We start from the raw sequence: 19,212 nt of genomic DNA, 5'->3' as shown, positions 1-19,212 counted from the left end.
AAAAAAACACAAGCATTGGCACAGAGTGTTACTAAAGTATGTTTATTTCCAATACACAGATCCATAATAATTTACGAAATAATAGTTAATACAGGTGAACATTATATACAAAAGGTTCATCTAAATGGTTTGTCTTTTGAAACCTTTCTTGATGGCTGAACTACAGAAGGTATCTGCTGGCCCATTGGCAGGGTATGAAAATGACTTCTTTCTTTTCTACGAGTCCCCTCTGAACAGAGAGGAGAAGAAGCCTTTTCCTCCTTCTCCTCGCACTCGCAGGGACCTGGTGCGAGAGCCTCTCTGCAGCCCACTCTCTTTCTTCTTCTCCAACGCCTTCTGTCTCTCCTCCTCCTGCAGGTGCACCTGCTGACTGATCACCAAGCGCATGTCCTCCTGAGAGAGAGAGAGAGAGAGAGAGAGAGGGAAAGAAAGAGAGAGGGAGAGAGAGAGAGAGAGAGAGAGAGAAAGGGAAAGAAAGAGAGAGAGAGAGAGAGAAGGAGGGACGGAAAGAGGCAAAGACACGTTGAGAAACGGCTTTACGGAAAAATAAAGCCGAGGTCCGGCTTTAACGTGAAAAACGGAAACCAACAAGATCTGCACACGATTGCGACGACACGCATCCCTTTCCGTGAGCACGGACACCCGTGGACCCCCACCTGCCACGCGTCGACCTCCTGGGACAGCGCCACCTTGTGTTTGATGGTGTTGAGGAGCTGCTGGGTGAGGGAATCTCTCTCCTGGCGCACGGTGATGACCTCGTTCTCTAGAGAACTGAGCATTCGCACGCACATTATTTGTATGTGCAGGACAAAGCGAGAAGAGAAAAAGAATCGGGAAAGCGAACGTGTGTATGTGTGCGTTACCTGTAAGAGGGCTTTCCTGGAAATTGCTCAAGATCCTTCCTCAGAGAATCAAACTCTGCCTGTTTGGCGCTCAGCTAAAACAGACACAGAGAATGTTTTTGTGTCTTTAGGCATGAATGATCTGTACATGCAACTACTGTGTGTGGACGTGTGTGTGTGTGTGTGGAAATCAGAACCCACCTCTTCTTTCAGAGTGTGTATTTCCTCGTCTCTAGCCTGCAGGACTGCAGAGTAGACGAGGTGAGCCTCTTTGGCCTAGGAGGGGACAGGACTCATCAGAACCATTTCTACACACTGTCAAGCAACCGTAGAGTGAACTAAATAAGTTACTAAATAACATACTGTCCCTTTAAAAGCACTGTCCCATTGTGTTGCACAACCTTGACTTGTCAGTGAGTCAGAGACGATGAAAGGGAGTAGTTAGTTTGTTAGTTTGTTCATACTGTGCAGTGTTTCAGTTGAAACCTGTGCGTTGGAAGCTTTTGTTATACAGTGTGTGAGTGTGTGTGTGTGTTTGTGTACCTGTGACTGCTGTATCTCACTATGCAGAGACTGGGGATGTGTGTGTGTGTTCTCCACACTGCTCTCCTCTCCCAGGCTCAGGGCTCTCTGTTGTAGAGAACGATTCAACGTCCGCAACTCAAACACCAAGCCCTGCTCCTGCTCCAGCTACACACACACACACACACACGCACACGCACACACATACGCGGGTTATAAAGGTTAGTCCGTGTAGCGCACTCTTACAATCTCCATTCACCCTGTGTCTCTTTTGTTTTCTTTACCTCTGCTTCTCTTTCTCTCAGGCTGGTCTGCATCTCTGTCAGTCTCTCTCTCAGCCCCTCCCTCTCCGCCCTCAGCCTATCGGTGTCGTCTTGGGACGACGCCAGCTGTTTCTCTATGAGAGAAAGACGCTCCTGCAAAACTCTGTTCTGGACGTGGAGAAACGGAAGACGGGGGCAAAAGCAAGAAGAATGGTCGGAGAGAGAAGGAGGGAGCAGGAGGAGACGAGGACGAGGCAGGGGGGAAAAACGTAGATGGTCACGCACATGATACGTTTGACTGTCGTCCAGAGCACTGCATGGCTGACGGCTGGAAGGGGGAGTTCTGCGTGTGTGTACCTCTGCCTGGGTGCTCCCCAGCTGTGTGAAGCTGATGTCCCGGCTGAAGGACGAGTCATCCATCTCATCCTTGAGAGACCTTAGCTCACACCTCAGACTGTGCTCGACCGAGACAGCCTGGAGGAAGGGAGGAGAGAGGGAGAGAGAGCAGGGAGAGAGAGCGGTGAGAGGCAAGCGAGAGATGACACCAAGATGGGAGGGAGAGATGTTTTCATCAAAGGCTATAAAAAACCTGTCGGTTTGCATTTCTGCTTCCGTGACACTGCTTCACAAACACACACACACCCACCCACACACACACTCTCTCTCTCTCTCTCTCTCCACCCTTTCTTTGTCTCCCCCTCCCAGAGAGATCCCTGAACTGCAGGTGAGTGTTTACCTCAGCCAGCTGTTCGACCAGTCGATGGTTGTGATTGGCTAGCTGAGTGAGCTGCTCGCTCTCATCCCGCCTCCGGTCCCGCCCCCGGCTGTGATGTCGCTCCAGCTCCTCACGCAAGCTTGTGATGTCAGAGGTGAGCTCCGCTTCTCTCTGGCCTAGCGTCATCTCACTCATGTCCAACCTTCTCTGGAGCACATGTTTCTCCTGTTGCAGAACCTGACACACACACACACACAAACAAACAAAAACACATACACAGCATCACAGTAAATCCATGGACTTTCCCTCTTTCTTACTCTCTATGTTTGTTTTGCCGTCCTTCTCTTACAGTCTCTCACCTCGACTTCTCTCTCTCTCTGCTCGAGAGCGGCTGCCAGTTCTTCGTTCCTCTCCAACAGAGCCTGACCCAACTCCGCCGCCAGGATCAGGTCCGTCTCCATGCCCTCCCCGCCCTCCCCCACCCGGGAGTGAGCAGAGGAGGAGGGGAGGGCCAGCGAGAGACAGAGGGAAGACGAGGAGGAAGAGAGAGGGAAGAAAGAGTCTTCCAGACTCGGGGAGGGAAGGCTGTCATTCCGGTGAGAGAACATGGCTCCGGGGGGGGGGGTCACTCAGCCAAGGATGGGGTCGGGCGGGTCAGATGTCGCGGATCATCATTTCAGCTGGGTGAGGTTCTTATCTCCTTGTCTGCATGGACACACACACCAACACACGCCTAGAGGAGCCTGTGGAAGCCTGGGCTCGGCTGGTCTTGACTGTTCTCCTCCTTGTGTTTAGATAGCCTCTCTGGGTCTGGTTAGTTTGGTCTTCTCTCTTCTCTCTTGTGGGGAGGCCCTGGTGTGGTCTTTCTGGTCTCTGTTACTCTGGTCTGGTCAGGTCCTGTCGGACAAGGTACCAATGATGAACTGAAGTTTGCATACCAAAAGACAAACACAATTCTTATCTTGTGTGTGTGTGTTTGTGTGTATTTGGGAGACAGTGTTCATGGGTGTGCATGTTCTGTAATGTTGTAATGTAATCTTCCATGACCTTAAACCAGTTCTTTTGTTTGCGAGCAGCTTTTGTGTCTCTCTTGCTCCACTATTATCATGGGTCCACCACCCACATTCCACAGATATACCACCCTAAAGCTCCTCTGCTCTTTCGTCTATTATTTCACCTTGATTGTGACTGCCACCCCTGCTACCATCCCTTCCACCAGTCCCGGCAACGCCACCCCTTTAACACGTCTCCAAATACACTGCTTATGTTGGTATATGTATCGGCCATCTTCCTAACTTATCCAACATCACATTTACATTTAGTCATTTAGCAGACGCTCTTATCCAGAGCGACTTACAGTAAGTACAGGGACATTTCCCCTGAGGCAAGTAGGGTGAAGTGCCTTGCCCAAGGACACAACGTCATTTGACACAGCCGGGAATCGAACCAACAACCTTCCGATTACTAGCCTGATTCCCTAACCACTCAGCCACCTGACTCCCTTTAACATCACCACAATCATTTTGTAGTTTTTATCACGGTTTCTATCTCTACCTCTCTCTCTCTCTCAGCGTGTTCCTCTCTCTCCCCCTCTCCCCTGGTACTGGATGGGGTTTGCATAAGCCTCCACTAAGTCAATGTTTGGTTGATAAATGGGAAAGCCACTCATTGACATTGAGCCTCTATCAAACACAATGATGTTCTGTCCTTTTAATTCTCCCCATTAATTCCCCCAGCCAGACTATACAACACCACCACCAATACTTCTAACAGCGCTGAAACCTAATTTAGACACACTCACAACACAACATGCCTTAAACCCGACCCTTATCCTACCTCATGGTGCTATTTCCTTTCAGTATCATTCTTCTGTAAACAGCAATTCTCTTCCATAGACACGCTGAAGATATCGTATCATTTCTTCTCACAAAAACATACACACACTCACCACTCACCTGGGATCATGGCTCAGTCCACCTAGGGGTCAGTCCTGTGAGTTATCCCAGCCCAGGTTTGATCTGTCCATAGCTAGGTCTCTCTTCCTGGCAATCCCCTGCCAACTCTTTGTGGCTTTTCCTGTTTGGTTGCTTAGGTACGTGTGTGCTGGGACAGTTTCCGTGGAGCTGAAGCCAGCCCTGGGTGTGGAAACGTATGTAAATGCAGCAAATGGCTCAGCCCTCTGGTTGAGGGACAGGTAACTGTTGTGTCAGCACCTCATTAGTTGTTGTAGACTCTGTTGCGCCACTGAGATCAGGGTCAGACTGTCAGCACTGACCTCTAGTGGTGGACAAGGAGAACTAGCTGTGACAGATTCTCCCCTCGGTCTCAAACTCGCACAACACTGACACATGTACACCTCAGCTCTCACAAATTTGAGGAATGAATTAGAGGAGCTGTCCTAGTTTGTGCGAGGGGGCTGGCATAAGGTGGCATGCTGAAGATTTAAAGTTCTGTTGGTCCAATTCAGGTAAATGTTTGTGTCTAAGGAGAATTCCAGCATTATGAGCCACTGTGATGTGGGACCTTCTCCAGTCTTCAGACAGTTAGTTAAGTGTGTTGCTATGGGGAGAGGAGTGAGAGAGTGTGTGTGTGTGTGTGGGGGGGGTTACTCAGGGTGAAATGGTGGTTGGGGGGTGGGAGGCCTGAGGGTGGAAGGGTGAGGGGGATCGAACAACCAGAGGTCTGTCTTGTCAGGCCCCCGCTCTACTCCTCATCCTGTTTACCTGCTGTACTAAGGACTGAACAGAACTGTGTGTGTGTGTGAGGGAGCGAGTGAGTGAGAAGTCCCCCCCCCTCCCCCAGTCTGTTCTCCTTCCCAGAGGCAGAACCACAGGCTGCTCCGCCACCAGCCTCAGACCCAGCCATGCCGTGCACTCTCCACTTCGTCCTGCTAGCCTGCCTCCTGCTGCCTCTCTCACAGGCAGGGAGGCAGATGCCCAAACTGTCCGACAAGAAGCTCTGCGCCGACGCCGAATGCAGCCGTGAGTAAACCAACTACGAATGCAACTTAACAGCCTCTACATTAACCTGCCAGCCTCAAAGTACTGCTGCGTCACACGTTGGAAGTTCTCAAAACGCCCTCTGGGCTGACCAATTTATAGGCTAGTAGATGCCAAACTACTAGAAAACTACTACTAGTTTTCACCGTAACCGTGGCAGTTGATCGGTCATGACAAAATATGTAATGCTGTGATGAAGAAGGCGCTTCACTTTTAAGGCGGGATCAAATAGTATTTGAAATCTGTTCAAATGCACCCCCTGTGCTTGATTGCGCTTGTCTGGTGCCATAACATGAACGAAACTGCCCTGAAACATGCAAACTCCCGTCCATTTGGTGCTCCAGACTCAAGCAAATACTCAGTGTTTGCAAGTTTTACAGATCGTGTTTGACCCAGTTCTGTCTCTGTAGACCCCATCCTAATAGCCCGTGCCCTGGAGGACTACTATCCTGGAGACTGCAGGTTCATCCCTATCAGACAAGGACAGCTGATCTACGTCTACGCCATGCTGAAAGACAGAGGGAACCTCTTCTGGGCTGGCAGTGTGAGTGTTAGCACGTGTGTGTGTGTGTCTGTGTGTTATGGGTGGAATATAAATGCAATGGTTTCGTTTATATTCTTTTGTGTGGGTGCAGTTAGGATGTGTAACCATGTCATTCCCCCTTAAGGGTTGTCTAGGCTTAGCCTTCACATGAAGTGTGTTTGTGCCAACAGGTACAGGGTTCCTACTATGGAGAGCAGGAGGCTCGTCTGGGCCATTTCCCCAGCAGCGTGGTGGAGGAGACACACGCACTCATGCCCGCCACCACTGAGGTCAAGACTGATGTAAGTGGATAAACACACACACACAATGACTTCCCCCTAAAACACACACACACACACACATACTTATTTTTCTTGCCTCTACTCTCCTCTCCTGCAGAAATGGGACTTCTACTGTAACTGATGCTCAGCCTAAGACCACCTCTACAGTCATGGATGACGGCTCAACCAAGTCTCTGGAAGCTTCCACACATTACCCAACAATCCGTGCTGTCTCTTTAGAGTAGGGCAGAGTCTTCTCAGTATTACCTTGCCTACACATATAGCAGCTTTTCTTCAACAGAGAAACGTTCAGCGTAACCGATACGAATGTCAGTGTTTACATTCATTGGGTCAAAATAAAGAACCAGCGCTGCTACAAGTCTTTGGTCATCCTTTACCTTTACTTATTCCTTGTCTGCCGTTACCATTGTTTGCCAATGAACTGTATGATACTCGTCTTTAAAGTTGTGGGTATGTCCTGCATGTGCGTCACCAAGGAAGCGCGCCTCAACAAAAGAGCGCGCAGGGGGAGTTTATGCTCTGACAACACAACAGCCCTACTGGTGTGTCGAGTGAGGTGCCTCTGGACGGTCCAGCAACCAGTAGCCTAATTATTTTTCATGTAGCCCCTTTTATCGATCGGAATAGGCGTTTCATTCATTGGATGAACGTGAGTAATGCAGCGTCAAGCTTGTCAAAACTTTTGACAACGAAAACAATGGTCTTGTAATTGACGTAGCTCTAAATCAATTTACATATCTATTAATTTTTGTTTTGGAAATGTGAAATTGAAAATTGGACGGTTTTTAATTTATCTAGCCTTTTTTTGTTTTGTCAAAGCCATAGCGCTTAGTCAGTGCAGTTGATACCATGGTGACCTAAATACTAAAGTTGTAATCGAATTCTCTAGTAGAATAGTGGATAGATGTCTGTCTTTCTTTGTTGGCTATCAGTTGCACTGCTGCAAGACTGCAGGATGGAGTTTCCACTCAGCTCGCCCCCGTTCCACTACGGGTTGCGCGCATCTGGCCAAGGCGAAGTCTGGAGCGACGCGCGCCCCGAGGACAAGTTCCGTCAGTACGGATGGCGCTGTGGCACAAACGAGGATGCCTACGGTCCAGAAACTCTGATAGGAAACTGGGTCGAACAACGTAAAGACGCCAAATATAATAGGATATTACGTCCATTACCTTCCCAGGTACGAGGTTGCGGGGCAGGTGAAACCCAATCCAGACGTAGCTTTTCTGGTTTGCCCTTGAAAATGACAAACATGTTTTTTTGTTGAGTAAAAAAATTAGACTAGCATGGCTTTGCCAATGAGTTTCCATTGTAAACACCACACAGCTTCCCTAATCAGTCCATACCCCACCTTCACAGTTCTCTCACTACTTTGAAACCAGCTATTCTTCAGCCTTCCAAAGAAAAGAGAGGAGACCGATATCTACCTGTAAGTACCACAAACCTGGACCAATTTCTCATGCACACACACAAAGGTAAATGACCTGCCCTGTTTTTCCAGGTGAACGGAGAGAGGTGAGGAGTTTCCCGGGTCACCAACCCGAGTTAGACCCTCCAAGCACCCCTCCCAACTCCTGCTACCGCCGAGACTACATCGCGTCCTCGGCCTCTCTGCGTGGACGCACACACACGTCACACACACCTAGAACTCCCGAGTTACAGGTACAGGCAGGAGAGTCCGAACCCCCCATTTCAACTCCTCAGTAACCCACCACCATCACCTCACCAGGAAGGACACAATCTTTGTCTCGGTCTGCATCTGTCATTTATATTTTTACAATGCAGTCCTACCTCTGTCTAACATAACGCTCACCTGTGTAAAAAAAAAAACAGCAACTATATATACACCAATATAAACAATGTAAAGTCAATAGAAACAATAAAGGACCCCTCTAAAATGTTTAGTCTGTTTGAAGTTTCCCACTGTACTGTGTGGGGTCAAATGGCCAAGCGGTTAGGGAATCGGGCTCGTAATCTGAAGGTTGCCAGTTCGATTCCCGGCCGTGCAAATGACGTTGTGTCCTTGGGCAAGGCACTTCACCCTACTTGCCTCGGGGGGAATGTCCCTGTACTTACTGTAAGTCGCTCTGGATAAGAGCGTCTGCTAAATGACTAAATGTAAATGTACTCTAATGCTTCAGCTCCATTAGTTGATTGAACTCTTTCCAACGACAAAAAAAGTGAAATGTGGGTTTATTTGTATTGGAAGTGCCGTGATTGTAATAGGGCTTTCTCCGAGCACTTACGGCCTAAATGACACAAAGGAGACAGACTCGGAGCGTTTGTGGTTCATCATTTATTCTTAGTCTATTCTATTGACTACTTAGTTAACATGTGAAATGATGGGTTAATACAGCAGAGGGTTGTCTTGGATACAAAGGAATGATGAAGCCTTAATCAGCAAACGCAGTTCCTGACAGGAGCCCCGGCCCACATGCGCACAAACACCCATGCACGTTTGCCTACCCACATCCACACACGCGTTCTCACACGCTTCCAGGCTTTCAGCAGCTCTGAGCCCCCCGTTACAGCCTCCAGGAGCCCAGTCTTTCACCCATTCCCCAACAAACCTGCGTCTGTTTGCTTTGCCAACCTCCCCCCCCCCCCCCCCCCCCCAGCTCTCGCTCTCTCCTTCTCAGCCCTATTCTCCGCTATCCTCCCCCCCCCCCCCCCCAAGCTCTCCCACCTTTGATCCCCTCCCCCTTTCTCCCTCCTCTTCTGGAGTGAAGAACATGATGTGGTCCCTGGTCGATTAAGTGAACACACTCACTCAGGAATGCAGATTTTCAGGCAAGCAGCAGACACATTCACATGCATACCCACAATACATGCCAACAGGTTCACATATCGATCTACTTGAATAACAACTGCACACAGTCACGTGAGCATTTTTTTGGGGGCCTATCAGTATGGTAAGTGTTCTAAGTTGTTCTGTGGTACTGGGATTTCAGGGGTGTTACAATCTCTTGGGTTTGTGATAACTTGCGACACAGTTTTTCCTAAACCCCGTCAGTATAGGGCAGCATTGGTGATGGGTTCAGCTTTGAGGAAAATGTGTTCTTCTTTGTGTCAGGGGTTAGATTCGTAAGTAGATTAGAATTAGAACAAAGGTTGCAAAAGCCCACAGGCCATATCCAGTTATAGTCAAACACTAGACCACTTACCAGACCAGAGCACGCAATGTCAAGCCACTAGAATGGACATAAAACACATTTTATGGCTGTAGACTGGCAGACATTCAGAATCTTAGTTTGATTGATAGACATATGATTTTGAAAGTTAGATTGATGTGAGATTGGTTTGATGCATCCCCATCAAGTGGAAACAATCAAATTCAAATGTGTTCTTGCTATATTGGGTGGACCATTGTTTTGTCTATCAATCATTAGGAAATGTTCACGTCCCAATAAAAGCTTTTGGAGATCTGAAGGAACAGAATAGGTGAAACTCTTATGAACTAAAGCTGCCCTCAGTCATATGGCTGTCACCGATTCTGTTGTAAACAAACACGGATTGAAGTCAGAGACAGACAGGAAGCAGCAGGGGGGGTCAGAGGTCAGACTGGGTCAGAGGCGGGCATGGGCTCTACTTCTTCTGTGGTTCAGCCCCATCCTCGTAGGTGATGGGAATGGTTCGCTCCTGGCCAGCGAAGCCCCGGGGGGCGTAGATTGTCAGCACGCCGTCACATGACAGAGACGAGGTGACATCACCGCTACCCACGCCCCCGGGAAGCTTGTACTTCCTCACAAACTCCCGCGTCACAAAGCCGTGGTCATCCTGCTGGGACACAGAGAGGAAACGTGAAAGGGGAGGGGAGGGGGGGGGGGTGTAAGAGTAAGAGTCCCTGTTTGTAGTCCACAATATTCTAAACTGAAATTCATCTCTCCCACATGCCCTTTTGTGAACGTGTGTGTGTCTCTGTGTGTGTCCTGACCTGTCGTTCCTCGTGCCTGGCATGTATTCTGATGAAGTCTCCATTGATGTTGACATTAATCTCCTCAGGAGAGAAATGCTTCACGTCCAGATTGATCATGTATCGATCCTTCTCGGCGCGCATCTACACACACACAAACACACACGCACACAAACACACACAAACAGCACGAGGGTTATGTATTTGCCTGGGGAATGCTGTGGGCTGAATGTCCAAAACCAGCGTTTGACAAGGCAACGACAGACACAGGAATACAATCCCCCCACCACCCCACCCCAAAACACACAAACAATGGTTTCTCTGTGTCGTATTGTGTCAGTTTCTCTGTCCCTTTCTCTCTCTCCTGTTCTCCCTCACTTTCACACACACACACACACACACAGAACGGTACAGCTCGTTCACGGCTCTGTTAATTCCCTTCCATCCAAAGAAGTTAACAGTAGCAGGAAGGGTCAGGTGACCTCACTTCCTGTCTTACCTCGGCGTGTCCACCATCGGCCCAGTTGAGCCATCGTGGAAAGGAAGTCCTCATCCAGGGTAAGGGCCAGGTGAAGGGCCAGCCGAGGGCCAGGTCTGGGAGAGCTTCTCCGGAGTACAGGTCAGGCATGCGGTGGGAGAAGGCCCGGCGGTACCAGGGGTACTGGATAGGGACATCCATGACTCAGCTCCGTGAGAGAGAGCGAAAGAGAGAGATAGAATGAAGGACAGAAGAGGAAAAAGCGAACGAGAGAGAGCTCTGGGTACTATGGTGGGATAGGTTGCCGTTGCAGACAGTTTGGTGGTTGGTTCCGCTGGCTGGACCGTGGAGCTGGTTGATGCAGCTGTTGCCTCTCCCAGCAGGCTCATATATACCCCTCTCCGACCCCCCCCCCCTCTCCCTCGGTCCCTCTGCCCTCCTGTTGTCTCGTGCCCCTCCCTCCATCCCTCCGTCTACCACCCTAGCTCTGGTCCTGCCAGCAGTCTGATCCTTCTGGAACAATGATGTCAACTGTTTTTCTCCCTTCATCTCTCTCTTCCTCCTCTCTCTCTCTCTCTCTCTCTCTCTCTCTCTCTCTCTCTCCACACCCACTACCTCTCTCTTTCTCTCTCCATGATGGGGTGATGCCCTGGCAGTGAATAGTGCTGATGCCCCTGTGGTCACTGCCCAGGAAATGCCCCTGTCTGGGTGTGTAACGTTTGTGAGTGTGTGTGTGTGTGTGTGTGTGTATGCATGTAACCTCAGTGCCAGAGCATTAGAGTTAGTCCTAAAGTAGACAGAGAGCCAGGGTTGTGGACATGGGCAGGAGACGACAGGGTACAGGGGGCGGCTGGATGTCCGGTGGGATATGCCTGTGGTGATTAGCAGTTTTGGCAACTAAGTGCGTGTACTGTATGTGTGTGTGTGTCAGGTTTCTCTCCCCTTGTTTTTTTGTTTACATCTAAACTCTTGCTACAGTTCTTCTTCTGATGTTGCTGCTAACTGCATCACTACTGCGCATATGACTGCTATTAACAACCCAAGCCATCACCTGTTAATCCTTAGGGTACTATCTGTCAAAAGGGAATCAAGGATATTTATGTAATTCTCTACCAATGATCTTCAAACAGACACAAGTTGGGCTGAAGGTGTTTTTGGGGGCAAAGAGATGTACCAAGCAAGACCATACCCCTCATTTTCTGTATTGATAAATACAATATTTCAAGCTAAACTGATATCTACCAGACTAAACCAGCCATTCCAATCAATCACATTATCCAGTAGTACAGACATGCAGTACAGAGATTTGAATGTGCGCTCGACTAGAGTCCACTTAACTGAGTCTGTTCTAAAATTGTGATAGAGAGTGTGAGAGTTTCACAGTGTGCCCTCTCTATTTACAGTGCCTTTATCACCATCCCTGTTGAGCCAGACATTCCTTCAGACCTGTGCCCCTTCATCTCTCTCTCTCTCCCTTTCTCTCTCTCCCTCTCCCCCCCCCTCTCTCCCTCTTTCTCACTTGCTGTTCAAACTTCAAATCCTGTGGCACTTATTTTGTGTTGACTCTGTCTCTGGACCTTCTTTTCCCTGTCTGCCCTTTTCCTCTCTCTCTCTCTCTCTCTCTCTCTGTTTATTTCTCCCTCCCTCTCATTGTGTTGCAGAATGGCAGACCGAACGGTCCCACATGCGTATCCTATGAGTACCCAGTATGAGCTGAACTCACCAAGCCGTATCTACGACCAAACATTCGGAGAGGGTAGGAACCTGATGTTTGTGTGTGTGTCTTTGCTTGAGTTTCAGTGACTTGTGTGTTTCTCGTGTGTGTGTGTGTGTGTTTGAGTTGGTGAAGTAATACCGCTGAGGATGTGATAAGGTGGAGAGTGTGAGGTTTTGTGTCGCAATTGTTTCGTTGTCGATGTCAACATCAGCTGGTCCTCTGTTCTCAGAATTTGGTTATTCTGTGTGTGTGTGTGTGTATGTGTTTGTATGTGTGTGTGTATTTATGAAGGAGAGCTGCAGTTACACTGACCTGGGCAAATCTGTGTGTAAAAATAGAGGCTCCTTCTAAATGGGGTTCCCCTTAATAAGTTATGTCAGATATGCAAGCCTGGAACATTCTCCTAGTACGATAGATATGGCCTAACCTCGTAACCTCCAACACACACACACACACACAAATCAAACCATTTTTAGTTCCCCAGAGCCAAACAAGCCAAACCACTGAGCCTGTCTACATTCAAACACAAAGGGATAGAGTTAAGGAGAGAGGGAGAGACACCCATGTATTGGGACGTCATAGCACTAAAGCCATGGAGACTAGGGACGTAAATATACACCGTATTGATGCAACAGTGAGACAGGAAACTAAGTATAGCATACAAACACACTGACAGCACACATAGATCATTGGGGCAGGAGTGAGGTCATAATGTTCTGCTCAAAAGATAACATGTAAATATTTTGGATTACACTGATATTGGAGACTGGCAGTCTCGTATTCACTTCCGCACTGGGTAAACACCTATGGAATGCTAACTTCCTCTTTTTGACCAAATACTCAACCTGCACTCTTAATTTACATTCAAACTCAAATTACCTCATTTATGCCATTCCTTTTCAAAGGCCAGACTGGCACTTTATTTGGGTATGGATCTGTTTTTTTATTAGGCCTATATATCAGGAGAGGTTCTAGACCATTTCAACTAGGAGGGCCAAGCTGGGGCCAGTTGTACTGTTAGAGGGGGCAGATAAATTAAACATTATTTTTGTCATATAGTTTTCTTCACTGCATTGCAGGCATTCACAGGCAAAAGAGCATGTTTATAATTATTCAGACTCGGGGGCACAAGGGGGTCCAAGCTTGTTGTCATAGGGGCACTGGTCCCCCCTGCCCCCCTCCCAGAACCGCCCCTGTATGCATTCATTTCTGTTGATTTCGATTTCCGCCCCCCTTCTCTGCTCCGTAGCCTTAACGCCACAGGACCTGTTGACCCCCACCCTCTACCATGGATACTACGTGCGTCCACGAATCACCAAGCAGCTGGAGCGGGGCTTCTCACAGATAGAGGAGGAGTCAGGAATGTGGCGCGTTCAATTGGACGTCTGCCAGTTTACCCCCGACGAGCTTACAGTGCGCACTGTTGACAACCTGCTGGAGGTGAGCGAGAAGGAGAAGGGCTGAGTGCAGCGAGGCTGGTGGTGAGAGAGAACCGAGGAGTGGAAAAGAGAAGGAGTCAATAGATTCTAACGGACAAAAAGGATGATAGGAAGAATGGATGATTAAGCAAGAGAGGGCAAGAGAGGGTAAGAGGAGACGGTGTAGCCGGTGTGTATCGGTTTAAACTCACTCTTCAAGTATGTAAACAGGCCACCCGCGTCAACGAATAGCTAGCTTTTCGTTGGCGTAGCTGGTAGTGGTCGTGCTTGGGAAGTCAGAGGTGGCGTGTTCGACCCCAGTGAGGGGCGAACATCGGCCCGTATACCTCTGACAGAGCAAGACCACGTCTGTTACAACGGCATACTGAAAAGAAAGAGACCAAGGACAAATTAACGGTAGAAAGACAAACAATATAGAAGGGAAGAATGGGCAGGTAGCAAGAACACAAACAGAACGGAATCTGTCCTTTCACCTCCGACCGTGACCTCTCTCTCCGTCTTCTGCAGGTGACAGGAAATCATTCCCAGAAGCAGGATGCCCACGGTTTCGTCAGTCGGTCCTTCACGCGCACCTACATCCTGCCTGCAGGCGTGGACCCCCTCCTGCTCCAGGTCCACGTGTCACACGACGGCATCCTGACAATGTCCAGCCCCAGAGCCACCCCCGAGCTCCCCGTCACACACCTATGCACCATACACACCGACAAGGCCCCCAAGGCCCCCAAGAAGTCCTAGAAGGGAAGCAGCCTCTGAAAATGAGGCTCCAGCAGCTGGACTGTCCTACCAACCAGAGGTTTGAAACCATCTGTAATATCCAAGATGATCTGGAAAGGAACTTACTGGGAGTGGGCGTGTCACCTCACCCATAGCGTTCCGGAAGCTCCTAACCACTTCTGGAGGTCTGGGAGAGAGGAATGGTTGAGCTACGGTGTTGCTGTCCTGACATGCACAGTTCATGCACACACCGCTCTAATAAACAGCGTCTGTGGTTGATGGATATACAGTCCATCGGTTGAACATCACCTCCCACAGATTATGTCCGTAGCTCTCGTGCTTGACTACAGTTGTGATAATAAAAAGTAATCTGGTATACAAACTGCGTCTACGTTTAATATGTCAGGACTCATAAGTATGTCCACTTTTGTAGCAGCCTATCTATTTGCAAAATTCTATGTGATCTATTTTACATTACAATCTAAATGAGCGTTTACCTCCCAATGACTTAGGTCTGTGCTTCAATAAAATCTGACAGCCAAAATGACATCGGGAATTTTGATTCAGTCATTTGAACACCATAGGCGTACTGCGTCAAATAATTAATTTGCTGATAAACATCTTTAGTTAATCGTTGACAACAGTGTAGGTAGCCGCGTGTGTGTGTTTGTGTTGCATTCAGGCGTAAAGTCCAGACCACTTTAACAAGGTCGTTCCCCCACACTATTCCCACACCGAGTCCGTTACACCTGCAGTTCGCTCCTCCTTCACTGAACAGGTATTTGCATTGAACACGGAAACAAAACCTAATTCAACGAAAGTCGCTCGGGGGATTTACTGGTGATGAACGACCATGGGCAACGGGTTGAACAAAACACTCGACAGGTAGGCATAGGTCAAATTAAACTTTACATTCACCTTAAATAGGCTACGTTTTTATTATTAGGCCTAATCGCTGGTAAAGCGTATTTGTCCTGTGAAGTGTTGAGGTGGTAAGTGGTTGTAGTCTAACGGAAATGTTTCCACTAAAATGCTGTTGGGCTACATACCTAGCTTCACCATTGTCAGTAAGTGTAAACTATAGTTGGAGCCAAGTACATTTGCCAGCTTAAGGAATTTGATCTTTGACCTAATTTCGGCAGCTGTTATTGATCCATCTGTTCAATAAAGACTGTCATTGTGTTGGCTAGCTGTTTTAGAGAATGTTTCAAATGTAAAGGTTGGTTGATGACCTGGTTTGGGCGACCATGGAATAGAATGGAATAGATAATGAATGGTGCCATAGTGATGGGTTGTTCGCGAAGGAGACGGCTCTTGTAGGTGAACGTCGGGAGCTGGCTTGCATATCTGAAGAGCCGACTCTATTTTTTATAGATTAATATAGCCTATATAAATTAAATGAGTATGTAATAATGAAATAATGAATTTTAATTGTATTTAAAATAATTGACTAATTCAAAGAACAACAAAAAAATACTTGTAGGCCTAAAGGAGCACACGATCAGCCTCACATTCTGTTCCTGTCAATCATACACGCGATGTCCACCAATTATACTGCATGAGGAAGGGCTGAGCCAACTCACACACACTCAGTTAGACGAGTAGTCGAAACTCCGAGGAGAGCCATAACAAATCAATGCATTTTTAAAGACATTCTGGTTAAGGTACAGTATGATTTCATTTAATAATTTAATTCGAATTGTTTTCACACCTATCATAGTCAAAGTCATAGTTAAAACTTTTTTTTTTTAAAGAGCCGTTTGGGAGCCAAAAGAGCCGGCTCTTTTCAGTGAGCTGAGTCAAACGAGCCGGCTCACGAAAAAGAGCCGGAATGCCCATCACTACATGGAACCATGCCCAAATATGAGTCAGTCAGCTATTCCAGATTCATAACAGTTAAATACAGTGTGTGTGTTGTTTTTTCCCCAGATGGGGTGCAAATCCTCGGAAATTAAACAAGAAGAGAAAAGGTGAGACACCCACATGACATAACTTATCAGATTTAGAATTGATCTTCCTGCAGTAGGTTGCTTATTTTTTGCAGCCACCTGCCCACCTCTGTCATAAGGCTACATGAGATGAATAGAAAGGAAGTAGCTCATTTTAAGTAGTTCCTTTTATTAAGGAACTAAAATTCTCTCTCTCTCTCTCTCTCTCTCTCTCTCTCTCTCTCTCTCTCTCTCTCTCTCTCTCTGTTGTTTGTGTGTGGATGTATATGTGTGGATGTGTGTGTGTGTGTATATGTGTGTGTGTGTGTGTGTGTCAGGTGATCCAGTGGAGCCTCAGGAACAGGTCAGATTCTCTCTATAGTTCCCTGAATGATGCATATTAACAGTTTCTATTTGACCATAATGGACATATGATTATAACTTGTCATGACCAGGCACTTTCTCTCCATCTCAGTTTGTCTTACTTTTCTTTGTGGTTGCCCCCCCCCCCCCTCCCCCCCCCCCCCCTCCCCCCCACACACACCCCACCACCCAGGTCCCAGACGTCCATATATATGACGATGTTCCTGACGAGGGCCAGAGGCAGAGACAGGACTCTGACGGAATTCTCTATGCAGACCTGCAGCTGAGGCCCCACCCAGCCGCCAGCGGAGGGAGGACGTTTCCGCGCCCCTCAGATGAGCAGCATACAGAATATGCCTCCGTAAACTTTACTCCCCGGGGCGAGAAGCTCAACCAAAAACTAACCAGCCTGCAGCGCCAGTTCAGCCCCTCGCCTGTGAAGCCCTCATCCCTGCCCGCCGACATCCTCATCCCCCCTGGTGCTCTGAAAACACCCAAACGCCAACAACAACCGAGCCCCAGCAGCCCCCGCCCCACACACACCACCCAACACAAACCAGTTGTGGTGTAGAATTGACCAACACACACACAGACTTTTTCTATCTACAACTTTTTTTATATAACTTTAAGGACCTCACCCATGATTGCTAGATGATTGAATGGTTTACTCTATTTATCCAACTTCTTATATTCAGTTGTGTGACAGAATGAATCTTGATATTCATAATTTTTTGTGTGAAATCTTTAATTTTACTATTTATGTGTATAACATTATATCAAATAACTCCATGTTGTATTAAAACAAAAAACGTCTGAAAGTTATTTAATGTGTTTGCTGTTTGTACTAGCTAAATGAATGGAAAGTGGAAAGCTTCCTTTCATCCAATTTGCTTTGCTTAGCACGTGGTGTTGGTACATGGTAACCATAGAAACGGCCCGGGCTGCGCTGCAGTGATTGTGTCGTAAATGGATGCCTGCAGCAAGTTTCACTGACTTAATCGATGTAGACAGAAACAATAGCTCATTCAGTCTTGGTAAGTAGATAAAAGGGACAGGATATTTATAGTGCCGTTTGTTTCAGATGGTTAGAAAGGAAGTCGGTTTGGTTTTCTAAATAAACAGTAGAAAGGCATGCACGCTAACGTTAACAGAAGAACTGAATGACTTCAGTCAAACCGGACGGATGAATACGGTAAACTAGCAAGCTAAAATATCCTTGCTGGCTTTAAAAAGTACTATATATTTACTGGCATATTGTTGTTTTTTTGCTCTTGCGGAATGATCAATGCTGAAAAAGTATTTAGACGGAAGCATAGAAAGTAACTCACAATGACTTTCACGCAATCAAACAATAGCCCATCCCCGTGGGAAACACTTGCTGGAAACCCAGCCGATGACTTGTCCGACATCAGTCCCTCTTAAGAGCCTGTTTTAAGGGACATTACGTGGGGTCGGCCCTATGGTTCACCATCACACTTTAGTTTTATATTTTGGGGGACATACACAACTAGTTGCAATACTGTACAATAGTTATGTATGTATGTATGTATTCTTGTAATAACGTACAGTCTATGGTTTACTTCCTCCAGTATCTCCAGAATGGCTAACAGGACCAGCAAGTCTTCCCCAGGCCACGGATCTGTAAGTGTTTCGTTTGGGGAGGATATCCACATCTTCCCTCACCAATATTTATAAGGTCTCTAGTCTAGACAACATCCGCTGCTTTTAATCTAGGCAGCAGCTGTCAAGCGTTGGCAGAATGCCGTTAGAATTCAAAGCAGATATGTAACAGAGAAAACACATTACCTATGCTTCTTAAGTGAAACAGACATTTAAATAATTAGGGTAAGGCCATTATATTTGGGATTTCAAGTTTTTCATGCGTTCATGAGCGTGGCCACTGGGGGGAGATACACTCCATACTATTTTCTCATGCTGCACCCTTAAGGCACTGTTGGCTCTTGTCAGTCAGTCACACTTCTCTCGCTCTCACATCAAATGTAGCCTGTATAGTACTTACTGCCTTTGTCAAGAGTCAAAGACCTACCTATGTGCACTTGCAAGTATTGACAAGGATGACAGCGGAGCATGAGTGTAAGACAGGAAGTCCGCACACTGAGCAGGAAGGAAGAGGGTTTGTACTGTGAGGCAGAAAAAAAGAGCTGAGTAGTTCACCAGGGTGTGACAATGAGTGTAAAATCTCTCTCTTTACCTTTATCTCTTTATACCCTCTCTCTTTTTCTCTTCTCCCAGCATCTCTCTCACTGAAGTATTTGCCAGGGACTTCTGATAGCTCTAGTCTAGTTACCTTTCCTGCTCCCCTGGCCCTTAGCTACTGTTAATTTCTTCGAGTTGACATTGTTAGTTGGTGTTGTTGAGCTATACAAGCAGGACACTCTACAATGTAATGATTTTTATATTAAACAATAATTTTAAACGCTGTACACACCTCATAGATCATGTTGCAGGCGTGCAACATTAAAGCAGAGAAAGCCAA

At 47.4% G+C, this 19,212-nt stretch overlaps 6 protein-coding genes across 9 annotated transcripts; 4 read left to right on the top strand and 2 right to left on the bottom strand.

Moving 5' to 3' along the window:
- Positions 1-6: 6 nt before the first annotated feature.
- bicdl2 (BICD family like cargo adaptor 2) lies at positions 7-4,714 on the bottom strand. 3 transcript variants are annotated; one of them, XM_067257510.1, is made up of 10 exons: positions 4,298-4,693; positions 2,702-3,239; positions 2,364-2,579; positions 1,985-2,101; positions 1,649-1,795; positions 1,386-1,532; positions 1,044-1,118; positions 864-937; positions 657-771; positions 7-393 (listed from the first exon to the last, which is right to left on the bottom strand). In XM_067257510.1, exons 2-10 carry the CDS (start codon positions 2,948-2,950, stop codon positions 217-219), a joined length of 1,317 nt encoding a protein of 438 aa, XP_067113611.1. In that variant the 5' UTR covers positions 2,951-3,239; positions 4,298-4,693; the 3' UTR covers positions 7-216. The 3 variants fall into 3 exon arrangements, with proteins under 3 accessions (XP_067113611.1, XP_067113612.1, XP_067113613.1); XM_067257511.1 differs by having other exon boundaries at positions 4,291-4,429; XM_067257512.1 differs by lacking the exon at positions 1,386-1,532 and having other exon boundaries at positions 4,298-4,714.
- A 262-nt stretch (positions 4,715-4,976) lies between these two features.
- mia (MIA SH3 domain containing) lies at positions 4,977-6,509 on the top strand. The gene is made up of 4 exons (XM_067257513.1): positions 4,977-5,323; positions 5,752-5,885; positions 6,056-6,166; positions 6,264-6,509. Exons 1-4 carry the CDS (start codon positions 5,206-5,208, stop codon positions 6,285-6,287), a joined length of 387 nt encoding a protein of 128 aa, XP_067113614.1. The 5' UTR covers positions 4,977-5,205; the 3' UTR covers positions 6,288-6,509.
- Positions 6,510-6,723: 214 nt separating this feature from the next.
- On the top strand, positions 6,724-8,304 carry cfap68 (cilia and flagella associated protein 68). The gene is made up of 4 exons (XM_067257604.1): positions 6,724-6,815; positions 7,099-7,343; positions 7,523-7,592; positions 7,665-8,304. The coding sequence occupies exons 2-4, from the start codon at positions 7,122-7,124 to the stop codon at positions 7,868-7,870; spliced, it is 498 nt and encodes a 165-aa protein (XP_067113705.1). The 5' UTR covers positions 6,724-6,815; positions 7,099-7,121; the 3' UTR covers positions 7,871-8,304.
- Positions 8,305-8,859: 555 nt separating this feature from the next.
- cryabb (crystallin, alpha B, b) lies at positions 8,860-10,872 on the bottom strand. 2 transcript variants are annotated; one of them, XM_067257314.1, is made up of 3 exons: positions 10,576-10,872; positions 10,098-10,220; positions 8,860-9,943 (listed from the first exon to the last, which is right to left on the bottom strand). In XM_067257314.1, the coding sequence occupies exons 1-3, from the start codon at positions 10,753-10,755 to the stop codon at positions 9,749-9,751; spliced, it is 498 nt and encodes a 165-aa protein (XP_067113415.1). In that variant the 5' UTR covers positions 10,756-10,872; the 3' UTR covers positions 8,860-9,748. The 2 variants fall into 2 exon arrangements, with proteins under 2 accessions (XP_067113415.1, XP_067113416.1); XM_067257315.1 differs by having other exon boundaries at positions 8,860-9,940.
- A 1,167-nt stretch (positions 10,873-12,039) lies between these two features.
- On the top strand, positions 12,040-14,806 carry hspb2 (heat shock protein, alpha-crystallin-related, b2). The gene is made up of 3 exons (XM_067257206.1): positions 12,040-12,310; positions 13,521-13,711; positions 14,218-14,806. The coding sequence occupies exons 1-3, from the start codon at positions 12,217-12,219 to the stop codon at positions 14,443-14,445; spliced, it is 513 nt and encodes a 170-aa protein (XP_067113307.1). The 5' UTR covers positions 12,040-12,216; the 3' UTR covers positions 14,446-14,806.
- A 429-nt stretch (positions 14,807-15,235) lies between these two features.
- zgc:193711 (uncharacterized protein LOC569781 homolog) lies at positions 15,236-17,524 on the top strand. Its single transcript, XM_067257538.1, has 4 exons — positions 15,236-15,309; positions 16,354-16,394; positions 16,691-16,716; positions 16,909-17,524. The coding sequence occupies exons 1-4, from the start codon at positions 15,278-15,280 to the stop codon at positions 17,284-17,286; spliced, it is 477 nt and encodes a 158-aa protein (XP_067113639.1). The 5' UTR covers positions 15,236-15,277; the 3' UTR covers positions 17,287-17,524.
- Positions 17,525-19,212: the final 1,688 nt, after the last annotated feature.

Source organism: Osmerus mordax, chromosome 19 (assembly GCF_038355195.1).
Source record: "Osmerus mordax isolate fOsmMor3 chromosome 19, fOsmMor3.pri, whole genome shotgun sequence".
NCBI classification, from domain to species: Eukaryota; Metazoa; Chordata; class Actinopteri; order Osmeriformes; family Osmeridae; genus Osmerus; species Osmerus mordax.
This window is presented reverse-complemented; position numbering and strand designations above follow the sequence as displayed.

Coding starts and splice junctions, on each gene's coding strand:
- zgc:193711 (XM_067257538.1), top strand. CDS start 15,278: ATGGGCAACGGGTTGAACAAAACACTCGACAG. Junction 15,310..16,353: donor TTGAACAAAACACTCGACAG/GTAGGCATAGGT, acceptor TTTTTTCCCCAG/ATGGGGTGCAAATCCTCGGA. Junction 16,717..16,908: donor CAGTGGAGCCTCAGGAACAG/GTCAGATTCTCT, acceptor CCCACCACCCAG/GTCCCAGACGTCCATATATA.
- cfap68 (XM_067257604.1), top strand. CDS start 7,122: ATGGAGTTTCCACTCAGCTCGCCCCCGTTCCACTACGGGTTGCGCGCA. Junction 7,344..7,522: donor TACGTCCATTACCTTCCCAG/GTACGAGGTTGC, acceptor CCACCTTCACAG/TTCTCTCACTACTTTGAAAC. Junction 7,593..7,664: donor GAGGAGACCGATATCTACCT/GTAAGTACCACA, acceptor CTGTTTTTCCAG/GTGAACGGAGAGAGGTGAGG.
- bicdl2 (XM_067257510.1), bottom strand. CDS start 2,950: ATGTTCTCTCACCGGAATGACAGCCTTCCCTCCCCGAGTCTGGAAGAC. Junction 2,102..2,363: donor TGGTCGAACAGCTGGCTGAG/GTAAACACTCAC, acceptor CCCTTCCTCCAG/GCTGTCTCGGTCGAGCACAG. Junction 1,796..1,984: donor TGGGGAGCACCCAGGCAGAG/GTACACACACGC, acceptor CTCCACGTCCAG/AACAGAGTTTTGCAGGAGCG.
- cryabb (XM_067257314.1), bottom strand. CDS start 10,755: ATGGATGTCCCTATCCAGTACCCCTGGTACCGCCGGGCCTTCTCCCAC. Junction 10,221..10,575: donor CCGATGGTGGACACGCCGAG/GTAAGACAGGAA, acceptor GTGTGTGTGTAG/ATGCGCGCCGAGAAGGATCG. Junction 9,944..10,097: donor CCAGGCACGAGGAACGACAG/GTCAGGACACAC, acceptor TCTGTGTCCCAG/CAGGATGACCACGGCTTTGT.
- hspb2 (XM_067257206.1), top strand. CDS start 12,217: ATGGCAGACCGAACGGTCCCACATGCGTATCCTATGAGTACCCAGTAT. Junction 12,311..13,520: donor CGACCAAACATTCGGAGAGG/GTAGGAACCTGA, acceptor TCTGCTCCGTAG/CCTTAACGCCACAGGACCTG. Junction 13,712..14,217: donor CTGTTGACAACCTGCTGGAG/GTGAGCGAGAAG, acceptor CGTCTTCTGCAG/GTGACAGGAAATCATTCCCA.
- mia (XM_067257513.1), top strand. CDS start 5,206: ATGCCGTGCACTCTCCACTTCGTCCTGCTAGCCTGCCTCCTGCTGCCT. Junction 5,324..5,751: donor CGCCGACGCCGAATGCAGCC/GTGAGTAAACCA, acceptor CTGTCTCTGTAG/ACCCCATCCTAATAGCCCGT. Junction 5,886..6,055: donor ACCTCTTCTGGGCTGGCAGT/GTGAGTGTTAGC, acceptor TTGTGCCAACAG/GTACAGGGTTCCTACTATGG.